The sequence below is a fragment of the Musca autumnalis genome, unplaced genomic scaffold (genome assembly GCF_047663935.1).
Source record: "Musca autumnalis isolate F117 unplaced genomic scaffold, ASM4766393v1 scaffold_1, whole genome shotgun sequence".
In the NCBI taxonomy this organism is placed as follows: Eukaryota; Metazoa; Arthropoda; class Insecta; order Diptera; family Muscidae; genus Musca; species Musca autumnalis.
The window spans coordinates 305,544,698-305,565,472 of record NW_027411644.1 but is presented as its reverse complement, the minus strand read 5'-3'; the positions used below and the strand labels follow the sequence as shown (position 1 = coordinate 305,565,472).

The window sequence follows — 20,775 nt, the reverse complement described above, 5'->3', positions numbered from 1 at the left end:
AATATAATCCCATTTTATTTATTTTACAAATATAAAGCTTCTGAGGGTGCATTACAAGAAAATATTTTAATATTTTATTTTTCATTTATTATAAATTATTTAAAAAAAAAAATACTCTGCAATTTTTTCAAATGCTCCTAAAAATAGGCCTTAACTTTTCAAAGTTAAACTCTTTAATATGGGAGGAATGGAGAAGGGATAAGGACTGCTGGTATTAAAATGGAAAAGTATTTACAAAAATCAAGTTTTTAAATATTTTGCTCGACTCCTAGAAAGAGGATCCCTCTTAGAAAAATACTCCCAATTTTCTAATAATGCTCCAAAAATATGCCTTAATTTTACAAAGCTTAATTCTTTAATCTGAAGGATACACATGTAGAGGTCATAAAAAACGGCTGATCTTAGAATTTAAATTTTTTTAAAATAATTTAAAGAAAAAAAGAACAAACTCATGTTTTCTAGAGGTCCAGAAGAAGCTAAATGAGTACCTAAAAATAATCCGGTAAGGGTATATTATGCTTTAAAGACTGAGATATTGAATATTTTATTTTTTCATTCATTATATATTATTTAAAAAAATACTTTGCTATTTTTTAAATTCCCCTAAAAATAGGTGTAACTTTTCAAAGTTAAATTCTTTAATATGGGAGGAATGGAGAAGGAATAAAAACTGCTGGTATCAAAATGAAAAGGTGTTCAAAAAAATCAAGTTTTTTAATATTTTGCTAGACTCCTTGAATGAGGCTCCTCTTAAAAAAATACTTCCATATTTTCTAATAATGCTCCTAAAAATATGCTTTAATTTTACAAAGCTTAATTCTTTAATTTGAAGAACAATCTGAAGGCTAAAAAATGTCTGATATTAGAATTTAATTTTTTTTAATTATTTAAAGAAAAAACGAACAATTTAATGTTTTCTAGAGGCCCTGAAGAAGGTATATGAGTATCTAACCTCAAGGGTATATTATGCTTTAGAAACTGAGTTATTGCATATTTTGTGTTCAAAGGTGAAACACTGTTCACTCTAAATTAGTCCAAATTGAACGCTAGGTTATACATTTAAGGCCAACGAATATAATAAATAAAAATAAAAAATGAAAAATTGCATTATATTGAATTAATTAAAATTTGATATTTGTGATGAATATTTAATTCCTATATAAAAAATTCTTTGTAAAAAATTGAATAAATAGAATATATTTTAAATATTTGAAATTACATTTCAATATTATTCCTATATGAAATGCCTAAATATATAGTATGCCAAGCAATAGTTTACCAATTCTTACAAAAAATAAAACCATTTAAAAATGAAATGTTGCTTGACAAACTGTAGATAATAAGTACGAGCTGAATTTGTGTAAAACATAAATAAACAATTTTTGCCGATTTCAATATCATTCTAACTGAGCCGATATAACGGCCTAACCCAAATAGACTCTAAAGGCCTCGACACATAAGAAGTCATATCTGATAAAAGCCTAAAGACCAAGTTCGACCTAATAAAAAGATTTCAGAATCACATTAGAATTTGGGCCGAATCCGTACAGCGAGGCGAGTCGTGTCGCGTTGACAAATGCAATTTTTCGATTCCGTATGGCAATATCGCCTGACGTCGTCAAATTTTGTCGCCGAAATGTTCATTTTCCGGCGACAACAAATTAGCTGTCGCCGTACATTTTTACTAACGAATAAAAATAAAATAAAAAAAAATAAAAATAACTTGTTATCGACGATTATTTTCTATCGCTGTACGTAGTGCATTTTTTAAATTTTGTCACAGAGACGATAGACGACGCGACATGACTCGCCTCGCTGTACAGAATCGGCCCATTAGGTCGAACTTGTTCTTTAGTCATTTACCGGATATGACTTAAGCAAGAATGCCATGCTACCAACAAATTCCATATTGCATTGAATAATACTAGGTTATACTACCTTCTAAAATAATGTAACATGGAATTTTTTTAGAATTTATTTGAAAAGGTTCCAGTTAAATCTTATAGGCACTTTGATTTTTTGAGCACTTTTGGGTTAGGCCGTTTTGGCGCTGAGCGTCACAATTATGGTCTAGAAACGAAATATCATTTCAAAATCCCCTGCGCCATCTATACTTCAAATTTAGTATTGTAACTGATCTGTTACTAACATAAAAGAAATTGATGAGCATACTTTTCGACGGATTATTTTAATAATAAATACACGACGACCATGTACTGATGCTAGAGATTCATATTTTTGGCCTATAAGGCAACTCATCATGGAGTATTCATTATGGGGACGTTCGTCGAAGAGAAGTTGGACTATATATAAAATATAATAAAATATAAAATCGTTATAGAGAGAAGTGTTCTTAAAGAAAATTTAATTGTATATTTTTACATTATGTTTTCCAAAAAATAAAGCTCGTACTATATATCAAATAATAATACCGAAAAAATTGTTTGATAAGAATTAATATATATCGATATGTAATAATATATATACAATCTTAAAGAAATAACCTAACCTAAACAAAAATTAAATACCCTAAATCATTGTGTCTCTAAAAAAATATGTATTGCCATCTAGCCTTAATATTTGTATATAAAAAAATATATTTTGTTATTTGTAATATTAAAAAGCATTGTTAATTTTACAAAGCATACATATGTAGAATTGGTCGATTTCGAAAACGATATGCGGAGAGAAAATTGATAATAATTTGGGTTTTAATTTAGTAGCCAACTTACTAAATAATTCAAAATTGTCAAATGTGACAAAAATATATAGAAAATTAAATTTGGTTTACGAAAAATATTCAACACAAAAAATTTAAGCTTTTGATCAATCATTATTAGCGAAGACTTCAATCTTTAATAGTAAAGACATGGATCTTTACTAGTAAAGACATCGACCTTTACTAGTAAGGACATCGATCTTTACTAGTAAAGAGATCGATCTTTGCTAGTAAGGACATCGATCTTTACTAGTAAGCACATCGATTTTTACTAGTAAAGAGATCGATCTTTACTAGTGAAGACATCGATCCTTACTAGTAGAGACATAAATCTTTGTAAAGACATCAATCTTTACTAGTAAAGACATGAATCCTTACTAGTAGAGACATCAATCTTTACTAGTAGAGACTTCAATCCTTACTAGTAGAGACATCAATCTTTACTAGTAGAGACTTCAATTTTTACTAGTAGAGACCTCAATCGTTACTAGTAAAGACATCAATCTTTACTAGTAAACACATCAATCTTTACTAGTAAAGACATCAATCTTTACTAGGAGAGACTATAATCTTTACTTGTAAAGGCATCAAACTTTACTAGCAAAGACATCATTCTTTACTAGTAGAGACTTCAATCCTTACCAGTAGAGACATAAATCTTCACTAGTAGAGCCTTCAACTTTTACTAGTAAAGACCTCAATCCTTACTAGTGGAGACATCGATCTTTACTAGTGAATACATCGATCTCTGCTAGACAAGACATCGATCTTTACTAGCCCAGACATCGACCTTTACTAGTCAAGACATCGATCTTTACTAGTCAAGACATCGATCTTTACTAGCCCAGACATCGATCTTTAATAGCCAAGATATCGATCTTTACTAGTCAAGACATCGATCTTTACTAGTCAAGACATCGACCTTTACAAGTCGAGACATCGATCTTTACTAGTCAAGACATCGATCTTTACTAGCCCAGACATCGATCTTTACTAGTCAAGACATCGACCTTTACTAGTCAAGACATCGATCTTTACTAGCCCAGACATCGATCTTTACTAGCCCAGACATCGAGCTTTACTAGTAAACACATCGAGCTTTACTAGTAAAGACATCGATCTTTACTAACCCAGACATCGATCTTTACTAGTCAAGACATCGATCTTTATAAGTAAAGACCTCAATCCTTACTAGTAGAGACATCAATCTTTAATAATAAAGACCTCAACCTTTACTAGTAGAGACTTCAATTTTTACTAGTAAAGACCTCAAGCTTTACTAATAAAGACCTCAAGCTTTACTAGTAAAGACCTCAACCTTTACTAGTAGAGACTTCAATTTTTACTAGTAAAGACCTCAAGCTTTACTAATAAAGACCTCAAGCTTTACTAGTAAAGACATCGATCTTTACTAGTCAAGATAACGATCTTTACTAGTCAAGACATAGATCTTTACTAGCCCAGACATCGATCTTTACTAGCCAAGATATCGATCTTTATAAGTAAAGACTTCAATCCTTACTAGTAGAGACATCAATCTTTAATAGTAAAGACCTCAATCTTTACTAGTAGAGACATCGATCTTTACTAGTAAAAACATCGATCTGTACTAGCCCAGACATCGATCTTTACTAGCCCAGACATCGATCTTTACTAGCCAAGATATCGATCTTTACTAGTCAAGGCATCGATCTTTACTAGCCCAGACATCGATCTTTACTAGTCAAGACATCGATCTTTATAAGCAAAGACCTCAATCCTTACTAGTAGAGACATCAATCTTTAATAGTAAAGACCTCAATCTTTACTAGTAGAGACTTCAATTTTTACTAGTAAAGACCTCAAGCTTTACTAATAAAGACCTCAAGCTTTACTAGTAAAGACCTCAAGCTTTACTAGTAAAGACCTCAAGCTTTACTAGTAAAGACCTCAAGCTTTACTAGTAAAGACGTCAATCTTTACTAGTAAAGACATCGATCTTTACTAGTGAAGACATCGATCCTTACTAGTAGAGACATCAATCTTTACTAGTAGAGACATCAATCTTTACTAGTAAAGACCTCAATCTTTATTAGTAAAGACTTCAATTTTTTTTAGTAAAAATATCGATATTTTTTGGTAAAGACTTCAACCTTTAATAGTAAAGACAACGATCTCTACTACTGGAGACATGGAACTGGGAAGCTTTGTTGAAACATTTAATAAATTGGCTACTAACTTTGTTTGAGTATGTGTACGCTTGTGTTGGTTGGTGTGTATGAAAGGGATGAACATTTTAAAATTAAATAAAAAAAATCAAATTATGTGAATTATTGCTCGTTGATTTCTTTAAAAAATAAATATTAATATTTTTTCTAAACATTAAAAAATAGAAGAAAAAAATTAACGTCTTATTTTCCAGTGATGATTTTGTTGCTTGTCGCAGTAGTAGTAGTAAAAGTAGTAATGGTGATAAAAAATATGATAAAGGGGGGGTTATAAATGTCGTTTTTTGTTGTTGTTGTTGTTGTTTGTTTAATTTATGAATTATAGCCGTTTCAATGAAATTATTGTCGCGTTTTAAAAAAAATATTTGCGTTTTTTGTTTCTTATAAAAAGAATGTGATAGAATTATTAAAAAATAGATAGTAATAAAAAATGTATATAAAAAAAGAAAGTTTGCTTTATCTGGCAAACAACCCACCGCTATGATCTGCGTATTCCGTCAGCAGAGGATTTCCGGTCAGGGCGGTATTGTAGATATTATAATCACCATAGGGGGCAAAGATCATGCCATGGGCGGGATTTTCAAATGCGGGAGCTGGTGTTGCGGTACCCGATAATATACTCGCCGCCGATGTGGGCACTGTCATGCGTTGTGACAAGATCAGGGGGGCACCCAATGGGGCGGCCTGAGGTGCACGCATTGTTTGTGGCAGGCCGGTCAAGGCGGGAGCCAATAGACGATTATCAGCAGAGGCGGCAGCCACCACACGACGCCATTCTTCATCACAGGCTAGAAAAACAGGTTGAGTAGTAAAGTTTTTTAAATTTCAAATGGTTTTTTTTACAAAAAAAAGATTTTGAAGTGTTTCTTTTAGTGGTTAAAATTTTTAAATTAGTTAACCGCCTTTCTGGTCTTGTTTCGGGGAGGAGTATTTTTTTGTTTAAAATTTTATTAACAATATTATTTGTTTATTTATTTATTAAAGAAAAAACAAAGTTTTGCTTTGCTTGTTAAAAGTTTTGTTTGTTTATTTGTGGTTATTACATACCTTGGGCCATATTTTTCGCTGTGGTTGTATCCCTATAAGTGCCATTAATTATAGCTAATTCCATAAGTTGACGCTTTTTAAGTTCATCTTCGCCTTCCGCTTGCTGGTTTTTTGTTTATTTGTAATAATTGTTTTGGTTGCCATGATCATGGAAATTGTTGATGGTTTGGGTTTGTTGTTCATTGTGGTGGTTGATTGTGTATTTTGCGGCGGCGCAATGGCGTTGGCGGGCGGCATTTTTTTTGTTTTTTGCATTGGCAATGACGTTGGTTAGTACATTTATTTGGTTGGTTTTAATAATGGTTACCATTGTTTGAATTTGATTTTTTTTTTGGTCAGAAAATAAAATGAGAAGTAAAATTTAAGAAAAATAATTAATTAGTGATATTATTTGTTTATTATTAATAAAAATATTATTATATTTTATTAAATGTTGTAACAGTAACACAAGAACAAAAGTAGACATGTATTATTTATATATTAAAACAGACAGCCAAAAATAATGGAGCTTTAAGTTTGGACACAGACTGAATTCTTTTGAAAAAAAAAACTTTCTCTTTACTGGTGAAGACATCGACCTTTATTCGTAAAAACATCAGTCTTTACTAGTAAAGGCTTTGATCTTTAATAGTGAAGACATCAATCTTTACTAGTGGAGACATCAATCTATACGAGCAAAGACATCGATCTATATTGGTCAAGACATCGATCTTTACTGGTCAGAACATCGATCTTTACTAGCCAAGACATCGATCTTTACTAGTCAAGACATAAATCTTTACTAGCCCAGACATCGATCTTTACTAGTCAAGACTTCGACCTTTACTAGTCAAGACATCGATCTTTATTAGTAATTACATCGACCTTTACTAGTCGAGACATCGATCTTTACTAGTCAAGACATCGATCTTTACTAGTAAAGACATCTATCTTTATTAGTCAAGACATCGATATTTACTAGCCCGGAAATCGATCTTTACTAGTCAGAACATCGATCATTACTAGTCAAGACATCGATTTTTAGTAACCCAGACATCGACCTTTACTAGTCAAGACATCGACCTTTACTAGTCAAGACATCGACCTTTTACTAGCCCAGACATCGATCTTTACTAGCCCGGAAATCGATCTTTACTAGTCAGAACATCGATCATTACTAGTCAAGACATCGATCTTTAGTAACCCAGACATCGACCTTTACTAGTCAAGACATCGACCTTTTACTAGCCCAGACATCGATCTTTACTAGCCCAGACATCGATCTTTACTATCCCTGACATCGATCTTTACTAGCCCAGACATCGATCTTTACTAGTCAGGACATCGATTTTTACTAATCAAGACATCGATCTCCACTAGTAAAGACTTCGATCTTTACTCGTCAAGACATCGGTCTTTACTAGTAAATACACCGATTTTTAGTAGCCCAGACATCGATCTTTACTAGTCAAGACATCAATCTTTACTAGCACAGACATCGATCTTTACTAGTCAAGACATCAATCTTTACTAGCACAGACATCGATCTTTACTAGTCAAGACTTGGATCTTTGCTAGTCAAGACATCGATCTTTACTAGCCCAGACATCGATCTTTACAAGTCAAGACATCGACCTTTACTAGTAAAGAGATCGATCTTTACTAGTCAAGACATCGATTTTTACTAGCCCAGACATCGATCTTTACTAGTCAAGACATCGATCTTTACTAGTCAAGACATCGATCATTACTAGTCAAGACATCGATCTTTAGTAGCCCAGACATCGATCTTTACTAGTCGAGACATCGATCTTTACTAGTCAAGACTTCGATCTTTACTAGTCAAGACATCGATCTTTACTAGTCGAGACATCGATCTTTACTAGTCGAGACATCGATCTGTACTAGTCAAGACATCGATCATCGTAGCCCAGACATCGATCTTTACTAGTCGAGACATCGATCTTTACTAGTCAAGACATCGATCTTTACTAGTCGAGACATCGATCTTTACTAGTCAAGACATCAATCTTTAATAATCAAGTCTTCGATCTTCACTATTCAAAACATTGATCTTTAGTAGTGAATACATCAATTTTTACCAGCCCAGACATCGGTCTTTATTAGTCAATACATAAATCTTTACTAGCCCAGGCATCGAGCTTTACTAGTAAAGACATCGATCTTTACTAGTAAATACATCAATCTTTACTAGTAAACACGTCGATCTTTACTAGCCCAGACATCCATCTATACTAGCCCAGACAAAGATCTATACTAGCCCAGACAAAGATCTTTACTAGCCCAGACAAAGATCTTTACAAGTAAAGACATCGATCTTTACTAGTAAAGACATCGATCTTTACTTGCCCAGACATCGATCTTTACTAGTAAACACGTCGATCTTTACTAGCCCAGCCATCAAGCTATACTAGCACAGACATCGATCTTTACTAGACCAGACATCGATCATTACTAGCCTACATATCGATCTTTACTTGCACAGTCATCGATCTTTACTAGTAAAGACATCAATCATTACTAGTCAAGAGGTCGATCTTTACTAGTCAAGACATCGATCTTTACTAAACCAGACATCGAGCTTTACTAGTAAAGACTTCAATCTATACTAGTAAAGACTTCAATCTATACTAGTAAAGACTTCAATCTTTACAAGTAAAGACTTCAAACTTTACAAGTAAAGACTTCAATCTTTACAAGTAAAGACTTCAAACTTTACAAGTAAAGACTTCAATCTTTACAAGTAAAGACTACAAACTTTACAAGTAAAGACTTCAATCTGTACTAGTAAAGACTTCAATCTTTATTAGTTAAGACTACAATCTGTAATAGTAAAGACTCCAATCTGTAATAGTAAAGACTTCAATCTTTTTTAGTAAAGACTTCAATCTTTACTAGTAAAGACTTCAATCTTTATTAGTAAAGACTTCAATCTTTATTAGTAAAGACTTCAATCTTTACTAGTAAAGACTTCAATCTTTACAAGTAAAGACTTCAATCTATACAAGTAAAGATTTCAATCTTTACTAGCAAAGACTTCAATCATTACAAGTAAAAACTTCAATATTTACAAGCAAAGGCTTCAACCTTTATTAGTAAAGACTTCAATCTTTACTAGTAAAGACTTCAATCTTTACAAGTAAAGACTTCAATCTTTACAAGTAAAGACTTCAATCTATACAAGTAAAGACTTCAATCTTTGCTAGCAAAGACTTCAATCTTTACTAGTAAAGACTTCCATCTTTGCTAGCAAAGACTTCAATCTTTACTAGTAAAGACTTCAACTACTAGTAAAAACTTCAATCTTTACTAGTAAAGGATTCAATCTTTACTGGTAAAGACTTCAATCTTTACTAGTAAAGACTTCAGTCTTTAGTAGTAAAGACTTCCGTATTTATTAGTGAAGACTTCAATCTTTATTAGCAAAGGTTTCAATCTTCACTATTAAAGACATGCATAATTGCTATATTTCTAAAATTAATCGTAGAGAAAGGCCTCTCCACAAACCTTTTCTTCAAAAATTCTCCATCACATGGTTATTCGAAAAAAATATTCTTAAATATTCCCTATGGAATAGCGAAAATTTAAACCTATTTCTAAACGTGTGTCCAAATTTGTAAAGCATATATTTAGGCTTTAGGCGTATATGGAGTAAACAAAAAAGAAAGGAATGCGCACTCATCACACACACACAAGTTTTAATGTTAAAATTGTTGCATTAGTTAAAAATGTATTAACAAATTATTAACATATTTGTATTTGTGTTTTCTGTTGAGTAGAAATTTTCTTCTTCTATCCACAATGATGATGAAGAGAAGAAGAAAAAATTTCTTGAGTTTTTATCATTTCCAGAAACTTACCGGTACAAGTAATTTTTGTACTTCAGCAACGGCTTGTGCCAATTTAATTTTGGCACGATTTTCTGTATCTTCAACTGTGATCAGGACATGCAATTCATCGGATAAATGTTCCCAATTGGGTTTGCCTCTGTTAGCATCTTCCTGCAAAAGGTGAGAAGGAAAGAAAACCATGGAAAGCATTAGTAAAGAATTAAGGCAACAAGGTATACGAATATAAATAAAATAAAATATATAAATAAAATATTTATAAACCAAAAAATAATTAAAAAATCCTAAATTTCTATTATAACATCATGATAACACCTAAAAGTATGCACCAAAAAACTTACTTATATACACATCCATAAAGTATGCATGGTTTTAAATACAAAAATAAGGAAAATATTAGAAATTTAATTTTCGATGGAATCAAACATTAAATATTTCGACATAATGGACGTTAAATAAGGCACCAACACAAAATAAAAAAAAATAAAAATATTTTTAATATATTTTCGAACCTAGCCAAAAATATATCTACCAGGTAAATAAGTATGTCGGTATTTCCCAGTAGAAAGAAATTTACTTTTATTACAGGTTGACAATAAAAATATATTCAAACAAATTTTCATTTTTCGTTGTTGTTTTTTTGGCCAACATCAACGTTACGCCAGGTTGCCAACAAAATTAATATTTTTGTTGTTGATTTTCTTTCTTCAGAGACAACAAAATTTGGGTAAATTGCATTTTTATGGCTTCTGATAGATGGATGGATAGATGGGGGACTACTTTTATTTAATTTTTTTCGGGTGATAAACAGACAACCAGAGTATATTTGACGCTATTTTTACAACAGAAGAAGAAGAAGAAGAAAATGGCAAACTGATGAATACTGGCTGACTAACTGACGGCCAGCTCGTTGCTTGTGAATTGTCATCAACATTTGTATTGGGAACAGCATGTGGGTGGATGGTAAAGAATGCAAAGTGGAAAACTCCGAAGGGGTTAATGAGGAGAATTTCATTTTTTTGAAGGGCATAAAAGGTCCTATAAGGGCCTAAGCCTGAATTTTTAAAAGATTTTTTAAAGAGCCTAAAGAGCCATATAAGCACGGTTTTTTAAAGATTTTTTCAAGGACCCAAAGACCCTGATAAACGTGGATTTTTAAAAGATTTTTTCAAGGACCCAAAGACCCTGATAAACGTGGATTTTTAAAAGATTTTTTCAAGGACCCAAAGACCCTGATAAACGTGGATTTTTAAAAGATTTTTTCAAGGACCCAAAGACCCTGATAAACGTGGATTTTTAAAAGATTTTTTCAAGGACCCAAAGACCCTGATAAACGTGGATTTTTAAAAGATTTTTATAAGGACCCAAAGACCGCCATAAACGTGGATTTTTAAAAGATTTTTATAAGGACCCAAAGACCGCCATAAACGTGGATTTTTAAATGATTTTTTCAAGGACCCAAAGACCGCCATAAACGTGGATTTTTAAAAGATTTTTATAAGGACCCAAAAACCCCCCTAAGCGTGTATTTTTACAAGATTTTTTGAACGACCCAAAGACCCTGATAAACGTGGATTTTTAAAAGATTTTTATAAGGATCCAAAGACCGCCATAAACGTGGATTTTTAAAAGATTTTTATAAGGACCCAAAGACCGCCATAAACGTGGATTTTTAAAAGATTTTTATAAGGACCCAAAGACCCTGATAAACGTGGATTTTTAAAAGATTTTTATAAGGACCCAAAGACCGCCATAAGCGTGAATTTTTAAAAGATTTTTATAAAGACCCAAAGACCGCCATAAACGTGGATTTTTAAAAGATTTTTATAAGGACCCAAAGACCCTGATAAACGTGGATTTTTAAAAGATTTTTATAAAGACCCAAAGACCGCCATAAGCGTGAATTTTTAAAAGATTTTTATAAAGACCCAAAGACCGCCATAAACGTGGATTTTTAAAAGATTTTTATAAGGACCCAAAGACCCTGATAAACGTGGATTTTTAAAAGATTTTTTCAAGGACCCAAAGACCGCCATAAGCGTGGATTTTTAAAAGATTTTTATAAGGACCCAAAGACCCTGATAAACGCGTATTTTTAAAAGATTTTTTCAAGGACCCAAAGACCGCCATAAGCGTGGATTTTTAAAAGATTTTTTCAAGGACCCAAAGACCCTGATAAACGTGGATTTTTAAAAGATTTTTTCAAGGACCCAAAGACCGCCATAAGCGTGGATTTTTAACAGATTTTTTCAAGGACCCAAAGACCCTGATAAACGTGGATTTTTAAAAGATTTTTTCAAGGACCCAAAGACCGCCATAAGCGTGGATTTTTAACAGATTTTTTCAAGGACCCAAAGACCCTGATAAACGTGGATTTTTAAAAGATTTTTTCAAGCGCCCAAAGACCCTGATAAACGTGGATTTTTAAAAGATTTTTTTAAGGACCCAAAGACCCTGATAGACGTGGATTTTTGAAAGATTTTTTCAAGGACCTAAAAACCATGATAAACGTGGATTTTTAAAAGATTTTTTCAAGGACCCAAAAACCATGATAAACGTGTATTTTTAAAAGATTTTTTCAAGCACCCAAAAACCATGATAAAGGTGGATTTGTAAAAGATTTTTCCAAGCGCCCAAAGACCCTGATAAACGTGGATTTTTAAAAGATTTTTTCAAGGAACCAAAAACCATGATAAACGTGGATTTTTAAAAGATTTTTTCAAGTACCCAAAGACCCAGATAAACGTGGATTTTTAAAAGATTTTTTCAAGTACCCAAAGACCCAGATAAACGTGGATTTTTAAAAGATTTTTTCAAGTACCCAAAGACCCAGATAAACGTGGATTTTTAAAAGATTTTTTCAAGTACCCAAAGACCCAGATAAACGTGGATTTTTAAAAGATTTTTTCAAGTACCCAAAGACCCAGATAAACGTGGATTTTTAAAAGATTTTTTCAAGTACCCAACGTGGATTTTTAAAAGATTTTTATAAGGACCCAAAGACCCTGATAAACGTGGATTTTTAAAAGATTTTTCAAAGACCCAGATAAACGTGGATTTTTAAAAGATTTTTCAAAGACCCAGATAAACGTGGATTTTTAAAAGATTTTTTCAAGGACCCAAAGACCCTGATAAACGTGGATTTTTAAAAGATTTTTTCGAGAGCCCAAAGACCCTGATAAACGTGGATTTTTAAAAGATTTTTTCGAGAGCCCAAAGACCCTGATAAACGTGGATTTTTAAAAGATTTTTTCAAGCACCCAAAGACCCTGATAAACGTGGATTTTTAAAAGATTTTTTCAAGGACCCAAAGACCCTGATAAACGTGGATTTTTAAAAGATTTTTTAAAGAACGCAAAGACCCTGATAAACGTGGATTTTTAAAAGATGTTTTCAAGGACCCAAAGACCCTGATAAACGTGGATTTTTAAAAGATTTTTTCAAAGACCCAAGGACCCTGATAAACGTGGAATTTTAAAAGATTTTTTTAAGGACCCAAAGACCCTGATAAACGTCGAATTTTGAAAGATTTTTATAAGGACCCAAAGACCCTGATAAACGTGGATTTTAAAAGATTTTTATAAGGACCCAAAGACCCTGATAAACGTGGATTTTAAAAGATTTTTATAAGGACCCAAAGACGCTGATAAACGTGGATTTTTAAAAGATTTTTATAAGGACCCAAAACCCTGATAAACGTGGATTTTTAAAAAGATTTTTTCAAGGACCCAAAGGCCCTGATAAACATGGATTTTTAAAAGATTTTTCTAGGACCCAAAGACCCTGATAAACGTGAATTTTTAAAAGATTTTTCAAGCACCCAAAAACCCTGATAAACGTGTATTTTTAAAAGATTTTTTCAAGGACCCAAATACCCTAATGAGCGTGGATTTTTAAAAGATTTTTTCAAGGACCCAAAGACCCTGATAAACGTAAATTTTAACAACTTTTACAAAGAGCTAAAGATTTTGGATTTTATTATTTATTGTCATTTCCCCCTCTAACCTTCCCTTGTCACCCTCGTATATTTTCTTTGCATAGGCACGAAAAAGGCCAACAAAAAATTGTAAACATCCATCTTGACAAAGTTGTTTTACTTTTAACATGCACAAATACATAAGCCATTTGCTGTGCTCAGGCATATGTTTCAATATTTTTGATATAACGGTAAAGCAATTGAACGACAGACAAATCGTCAGCTATTCATAGACGGATAGGTAATAAAAGAAAATCAAATGCCGAATGCCATGTTGTGCTGGGGGTACATCCGTTTCTACAATTGTGAGCATTTCCTTTTTGGTAGTATGTCACGTTCAACATACATTTTCAAAACTGTAGTTTTTCTTCGTTGTCTCTTCTTCTTCCTTCTTCTTTGTCGTTATAACCTTTAAGCCAATATGTTTTGATAAAATACTGCTGACACCTTAGTAGAGAGCCATGTTGCCACTTTGATTTTTATGTGTTGGCCTCCTGTGTGTCACTATGGTAGAGGAGGTGGTGGGCCAGGTGTACAAGGTATTGAAGGGGGGAGTGTGGTAGAGTGCTACTAGTACACTCTTTGGGGAAATCGGTAGTTATAACCGTAAGTTCCAATTGTTGTTTGTTTTGTTTTATTATTTTTTGTGTCTTTATTGGCAAATCATGGAATTGTTTAACAACTGCAACATGTGTCTGCGTGTGCGTAGCGGAGGCAGCAGAGAGGTAGAGGGAGGTTCGATTACTTCGTTGGACGGTCTTGTTTCTTGTGTATTTTTATTATGCATTTTTAAGTTCAGTTTTATGTTTTTTTCAGATGCTTCTTGCAGTGACAACAGCAATAACATGATTATTGCTGTTGTTGTTGACAAGAAGCACAACAGAAATTGAAGAAAAAGAAATCAAGTAAAAGTTATTGGCAAACGCACAAAACTTAAAAAATGTGTCAATACATTGTTATGTCCCTTGCCAGTATCACCACCAACCACCACCCGCCCGATGGGCAGTCATGTTTTTGGAATGGAGTTTGGCATTTTTAATGAGGAAGAAATGTTGTTAATTTTTGATTGAAGTAATAATATCGGCATGGAATTTCACAGGTTGTACATTTGATTAAACTTTTAAAATATGTCACCTAAGCAAGAATACAAGGAATGGTTGAGATATTTATTTAAAGATTTTTACAACCACCCAAAGACCCCAAAGAGATCAATAAGCCTTGATTTGTTAAAAAAATTTCCAAAAACCCACAGACCTCAACAAATGTGGATTTTTAAAAGATTTTTCCAAAGACCCTAATAAACGTGGATTTTTAAAAGATTTTTCCAAAGACCCTAATAAACGTGGATTTTTAAAAGATTTTAAAAGATTTTTCCAAAGACCCTAATAAACGTGGATTTTTAAAAGATTTTTCCAAAGACCCTAATAAACGTGGATTTTTAAAAGATTTTTCCAAAGACCCTAATAAACGTGGATTTTTAAAAGGTTTTTCCAAAGACCCTAATAAATGTGGATTTTTAAAAGATTTTTCCAAAGACCCTAATAAACGTGGATTTTTAAAAGATTTTTCCAAAGACCCTAACAAACGTGGATTTTTAAAAGATTTTTCCAAAGAACCACAGACCCCAAAACACTTAGATTTTTAAAAGATTTTTCCAAAGACCCACAGACCCCATCAAATGTGGATTTTTAAAAGATTTTTCCAAAGACCCACAGACCCCATCAAATGTGGATTTTTAAAAGATTTTTGCAAAGACCAACAGACCTCAACAAACGTGGAGTTTTAAAAGATGTTTCCAAAGACTACGACAAACGTGGATTTTTAAAAGATTTTTCCAAAGACCCCAACAAACGTGGATTTTTAAAAGATTTTTCCAAAGACCCCAACAAACGTGGATTTCTAAAAGATTTTTCCCAAGACCCCAACAAACGTGGATTTTTAATTAGTGGAGGTATTTACTATTGAGCATTGTGGTCTTCACTATTAAGGATTGAGGTATTTACTATTGAGGATTGAGGTCTTAACTATTAAAGATTGAGGTCTTTACTATTAGGGACTGAGGTCTTTACTATTGAGGATTCAGGTATTTACTATTGAGGATTGAAGTCTTTACTATTGAGGATTGAGGTCTTTACTATTGAGGATTGTGGTCTTTACTATTAAAGATTGGGGTCTTTACTATTAAGGATTGGGGGATTTACTATTGAGGATTGAGGTCTTAACTATTAAAGATTGAGGTCTTTACTATTAGGGACTGAGGTCTTTACTATTGAGGATTCAGGTATTTACTATTGAGGATTGAAGTCTTTACTATTGAGGATTGAGGTCTTTACTATTGAGGATTGTGGTCTTTACTATTAAAGATTGGGGTCTTTACTATTAAGAATTACGGTCTTTACTATTAAGGATTGGGGGATTTACTATTGAGGATTGAGATCTTTACTATTGAGGATTGAGGTCTTTACTATCAGGGATTGAGGTCTGTACTATTAAGGATTGCGGTCTTTACTATTAAAGATTTAGGTCTTTACTATCAGGGATTGAGGTCTGTACTATTGAGGATTGTGGTCTTTACTATTAAGGATTGAGGTCTTTGCTATTGAGGATTCAGGTCTGTACTATTGAGGATTAAGGTATTTACTATTGAGGATTGTGGTCTTTACTATTAAGGATTGAGGTCTTTGCTATTGAGGATTCAGGTCTTTACTATTGAGGATTGTGGTCTTTACTATTAAGGATTGAGATCTTTGCTATTGAGGATTCAGGTCTTTACTATTGAGGATTGAGGTCTTTACTATTAAAGATTGGGGTCTTTACTATTAAGAATTACGGTCTTTACTATTAAGGATTGGGGGATTTACTATTGAGGATTGAGGTCTTTACTATTGAGGATTGAGGTCTTTACTATCAGGGATTGAGGTCTTTACTATTAAGAATTGCGATCTTTACTATTAGGGACTGAGGTCTTTACTATTGAAGATTGTGGTCTTTACTATTGAGGATTGCGGTCTTTACTATTAAAGGTTTAGGTCTTTACTATCAGGGATTGAGGTCTGTACTATTGAGGATTGCGGTCTTTACTATTAAAGATTTAGGTCTTTACTATCAGGGATTGAGGTCTGTACTATTGAGGATTGTGGTCTTTACTATTAAGGATTGAGGTCTTTGCTATTGAGGATTCAGGTCTGTACTATTGAGGATTGAGGTATTTACTATTGAGGATTGTGGTCTTTACTATTAAGGATTAAGGTCTTTGCTATTGATGATTCAGGTCTTTACTATTGAGGATTGAGGTCTTTACTATTAAAGATTGGGGTCTTTACTATTAAGGATTGAGGCCTTTGCTATTGAGAATTCAGGTCTTTACTATTGAGGATTGAGGTCTTTACTATTGAGAATTGTGGTCTTTACTATTAAGGATTGAGGTCTTTGCTATTGAGGATTGAGGTCTTTACTATTGATGATTGTGGTCTTTACTATTAAGGATTGGGGTCTTTACTATTGAGGATTGAGGTCTTTACTATTAAGGATTCAGGTCTTTACTACTGAGGTCTTTACTATTGTGGTCTTTACTAGTAAGGATTGAAGTATTTACTATTAAGGATTGCGATCTTTACTATTAGGGACTGAGGTCTTTACTATTGAAAATTGAAATCTTTACTATTGAGGATTGAGGTCTTTACTATTGAGGATTGAGATTGAGGTCTTTACTATTGAGGATTGAGGTCTTTACTATTAAGGATTGCGATCTTCACTATTAGGGACTGAGGTCTTTACTATTGAAGATTGAGGTCTTTACTATTGAGGATTGAGGTATTTACTATTAAGGATTGAGGTCATTACTATTGAGGAATTTTGGTCTTTAATATTAAGGATTGAGGTTTTTACTATTAAGGATTGTGGTCTTTACTACTGAGGATTGAGGTCTTTACTATTAAGGATTGAAGTCTTTGCAATTAAAGATTGAGGTCTTTACTATTGACGATTGGTATCTTCACTAGTAAAAATTGTGATCTTTTCTTTTAAGGATTGAGTTCTTTACTATGAAAGATGGAGGTATTTACTATTAACGATTGATGTCTTTACTATTACGGATTGAGGTCTTTACTATTAAGGATTGAGGTATTTACTATTAGAGATTGACGTCTTTACTATTAAGGATCGATGTCTTTGCTATTAAAGATTGAGGTCTTTACTATTAAGGATCGATGTCTTTGCTATTAAAGATTGAGGTCTGTACTATTAAAGATCGATGTCTTTGCTATTAAAGATTGTGATATTTACTATTAAGGATTGATGTATTTACTATTAGGGCTTGGGGTCTTTACTATTGAGGATTGAGATCTTCACTATTTAGGATTGAGGTCTTTGCTACTAAGGATTGAGGTCTGTACTATTAAAGATTAAAGTCTTCGCTGTTATGTACTGAAGTTTTTACTAGAAGAGTTTGAAGTCCTTACTAGTAAAAGTTCCAGTATTTATATTTGTAATATACCCTCTCCACTACGAATTACCAACAATTCTACTGAATCCGATTTTACTTTTTTATTCGTGTTAAAAAATAATCTCATGCCAGCTGGTAAAGGCTATTATGACCATAATTCTTTTCATATTCTCTATTTCCGACAACAATAATAATTTTGCAGAATTTTTCATTAAGGCCATATTGTGCTGCTGTTGGCTGGGAAAGCTTGCATTACTTGAAGTACTACAACGGTAGGGTAGTAAAAAACCACAAACAACACTTTTTATGTGCGTATGAATATGGGTGCTGCCGTACTGTGAGAATATAAAAAATATGCAACATTGTTTCACATAATCTAATATAGGAATAAAAATTACTTGGTTGTGGTTGCAAAAAAGAAATGTTCCATTATTTTTTATATGTTTTGTTAAATTTAAAATTGAATTAAATACCAAAACAATTCTAGAAAGAGAGGGTGAGAGTCATCATGTCATGTATGCCACCATGAGACAGTTTTTGTTTGTCGACTTGATGACAAACTTTAAATCCAAACAACCCAATTTTATTTGATGTGAGTGGGTGAAATAATGCTGATGGTTGGTTGGTTGGTGCTCTGCTGTTGGGTGTTGGCATAACGGAATGACTATGTTTTGCCATTTTGCGGACATTGTGGTGATTTTTATTTAGGTTTATTTTGTTTTTTTTTTCGTTTTAATTAAAATCTTTAAGATGCCACCACAGCAAAAACAAAAATTGAATAAAATGTATTTTTCACATTTAATAATTTTTGAGCAAAAAATATGTGTTGCTTTTTCTTTTCATTTCTCGTTTTGCAAATAATTACTATTTTTATAGCTGGCCAAAAAAATGTGTTCTGAATATTAAAAATAATTTTGAAAATTATTTATTTTTTATTTGTTGTCTTATGGACCAATGATGGGAATCATCATCCGTGTCATCATCATCATCACCACCATGATTTTCACTGTGGTGATTCAGTTAAGATTTTTGAAAACTATTTTCAAATTTTCTTCTTCCATATTTCAAAAATGTTTCATCAACGGGAAATGAACTGTCAACAAACATTTTAATCTGCATATCATCAAAATGGTTCATGAGTGCATGATTTCTAATGTCGTAATTGAAAGGAAAATTATTATAAATAATTATTGAGGTATTTATGGGAAAAGATTTAGGATTTGACAAGGAAATATTGAGGTCGTTACTATTAAAAAATTGGGGATTTGCTATTAAAGATTGAGGTCCTTACCAATAGATTTCTAGCTTTACTATTAAGGATTGAGGTCTTTGGTATTAACTATTGGGGTCTTTGGTAATAAGGATTGAGGCCTTTGCTATCAAGTATTGAGGTCTTTACTATTAAAGATCGATGTCTTTACTATTAAGGATTGAGGTCCTTACTATTAAAGATTGAGGACTTTACTATAAAAGATTGAGGTCTTTACTACTGAAGATTGTGGTCTTTACTATTAAATATTGAGGTCCTCCGTATTAAGGATTGTGGTCTTAACTATTGAAGCTCGAGGTCTTGGCTATAAACGATTGAAGTCTTTACTACTAAAGATTGAGGTCTTTGCTATTAAGGATTGGGGTCTTTGCTATTAAGGATTGAGAACTTTCGTATTAAAGATTGAAATCTTTGCTATTATGGATTAAGGTCTTTGTTATTAAGGATTGAGGTCTTTGTTATTAAAGTTGAGGTATTTTCTATAAAGGATTGAGGTCTTTACTATTAAGGTTTGGGCTCTTTACTATTAAAGGTTGAGGCCTTTACTATTAAGGATTGAGGTCTTTGCTATTAAGGATTGAGGTCTTTGCTATTAAGGATTGAGGTCTTTACTATTAAAGATTGAGGTCTTTAATATTAAAAATTACGTCTTTCCTATTTACTATTAAATTTTGAGGTCTTTGCCATTAAGGATTGAGGTCTTTACTATTAAGGTTTGGGCTCTTTACTATTAAAGGTTGAGGCCTTTACTATTAAGGATTGAGTTCTTTGCTATTAAGGATTGAGGTCTTTGCTATCTACTATTAAATTTTGAGGTCTTTGCCATTAAGGATTGAGGTCTTTATTATTAAGGTTTGGGCTCTTTACTATTAAGGTTTAAGCTCTTTACTATTAAGGATTGAGGTCTATGCTATTAAGGATTGAGGTCTATGCTATTAAGGATTGAGGTCTTTACTATAAAGGATTGAGGTCTTTACTATTAAAGATTGAGGTCTTTGCTATTAAGGATTGAGGTCTTTACTATAAAAGATTGAGGTCTTTACTACTAAAGATTGAGGTCTTTACTATTAAGGTTGGGGTCTTTACTATTAAAGCTTGAGGCCTTTACTATTTAGGATTGAGGTCTTTGCTATTCAAGATTGAGGTCTTTACTATTAAATATTGAGGTCTCTGTTATTAAAGATTGATGTCTTTACTATTAGGGATAGACGTCTTTGGTATTAAGGATTGAGGTCTTTACTATAAAGGATTGAGGTCTTTACTA

The 20,775-nt window shown here is 32.6% G+C and overlaps 1 protein-coding gene across 19 annotated transcripts in view; it reads right to left on the bottom strand.

The window, feature by feature from the left end:
* how (protein held out wings) overlaps positions 1 to 20,775 on the bottom strand; it is a 201,246-nt gene that overhangs the window by 31,751 nt on the left and 148,720 nt on the right. For all 19 annotated transcript variants that reach the window (XR_012409193.1, XR_012409195.1, XR_012409194.1 and 16 more), the window contains exons 5-7: positions 9,834 to 9,974; positions 5,974 to 6,076; positions 5,403 to 5,714 (exon numbers count right to left, since the gene is read on the bottom strand). Coding sequence is in view for 10 of the 19 variants with exons in the window: in XM_073962051.1 (XP_073818152.1) it covers positions 5,403 to 5,714; positions 5,974 to 6,076; positions 9,834 to 9,974 (556 nt within the window). In the remaining 9 variants the exon portion in view is untranslated. The remainder of the gene's footprint in view (positions 1 to 5,402; positions 5,715 to 5,973; positions 6,077 to 9,833; positions 9,975 to 20,775) is intronic.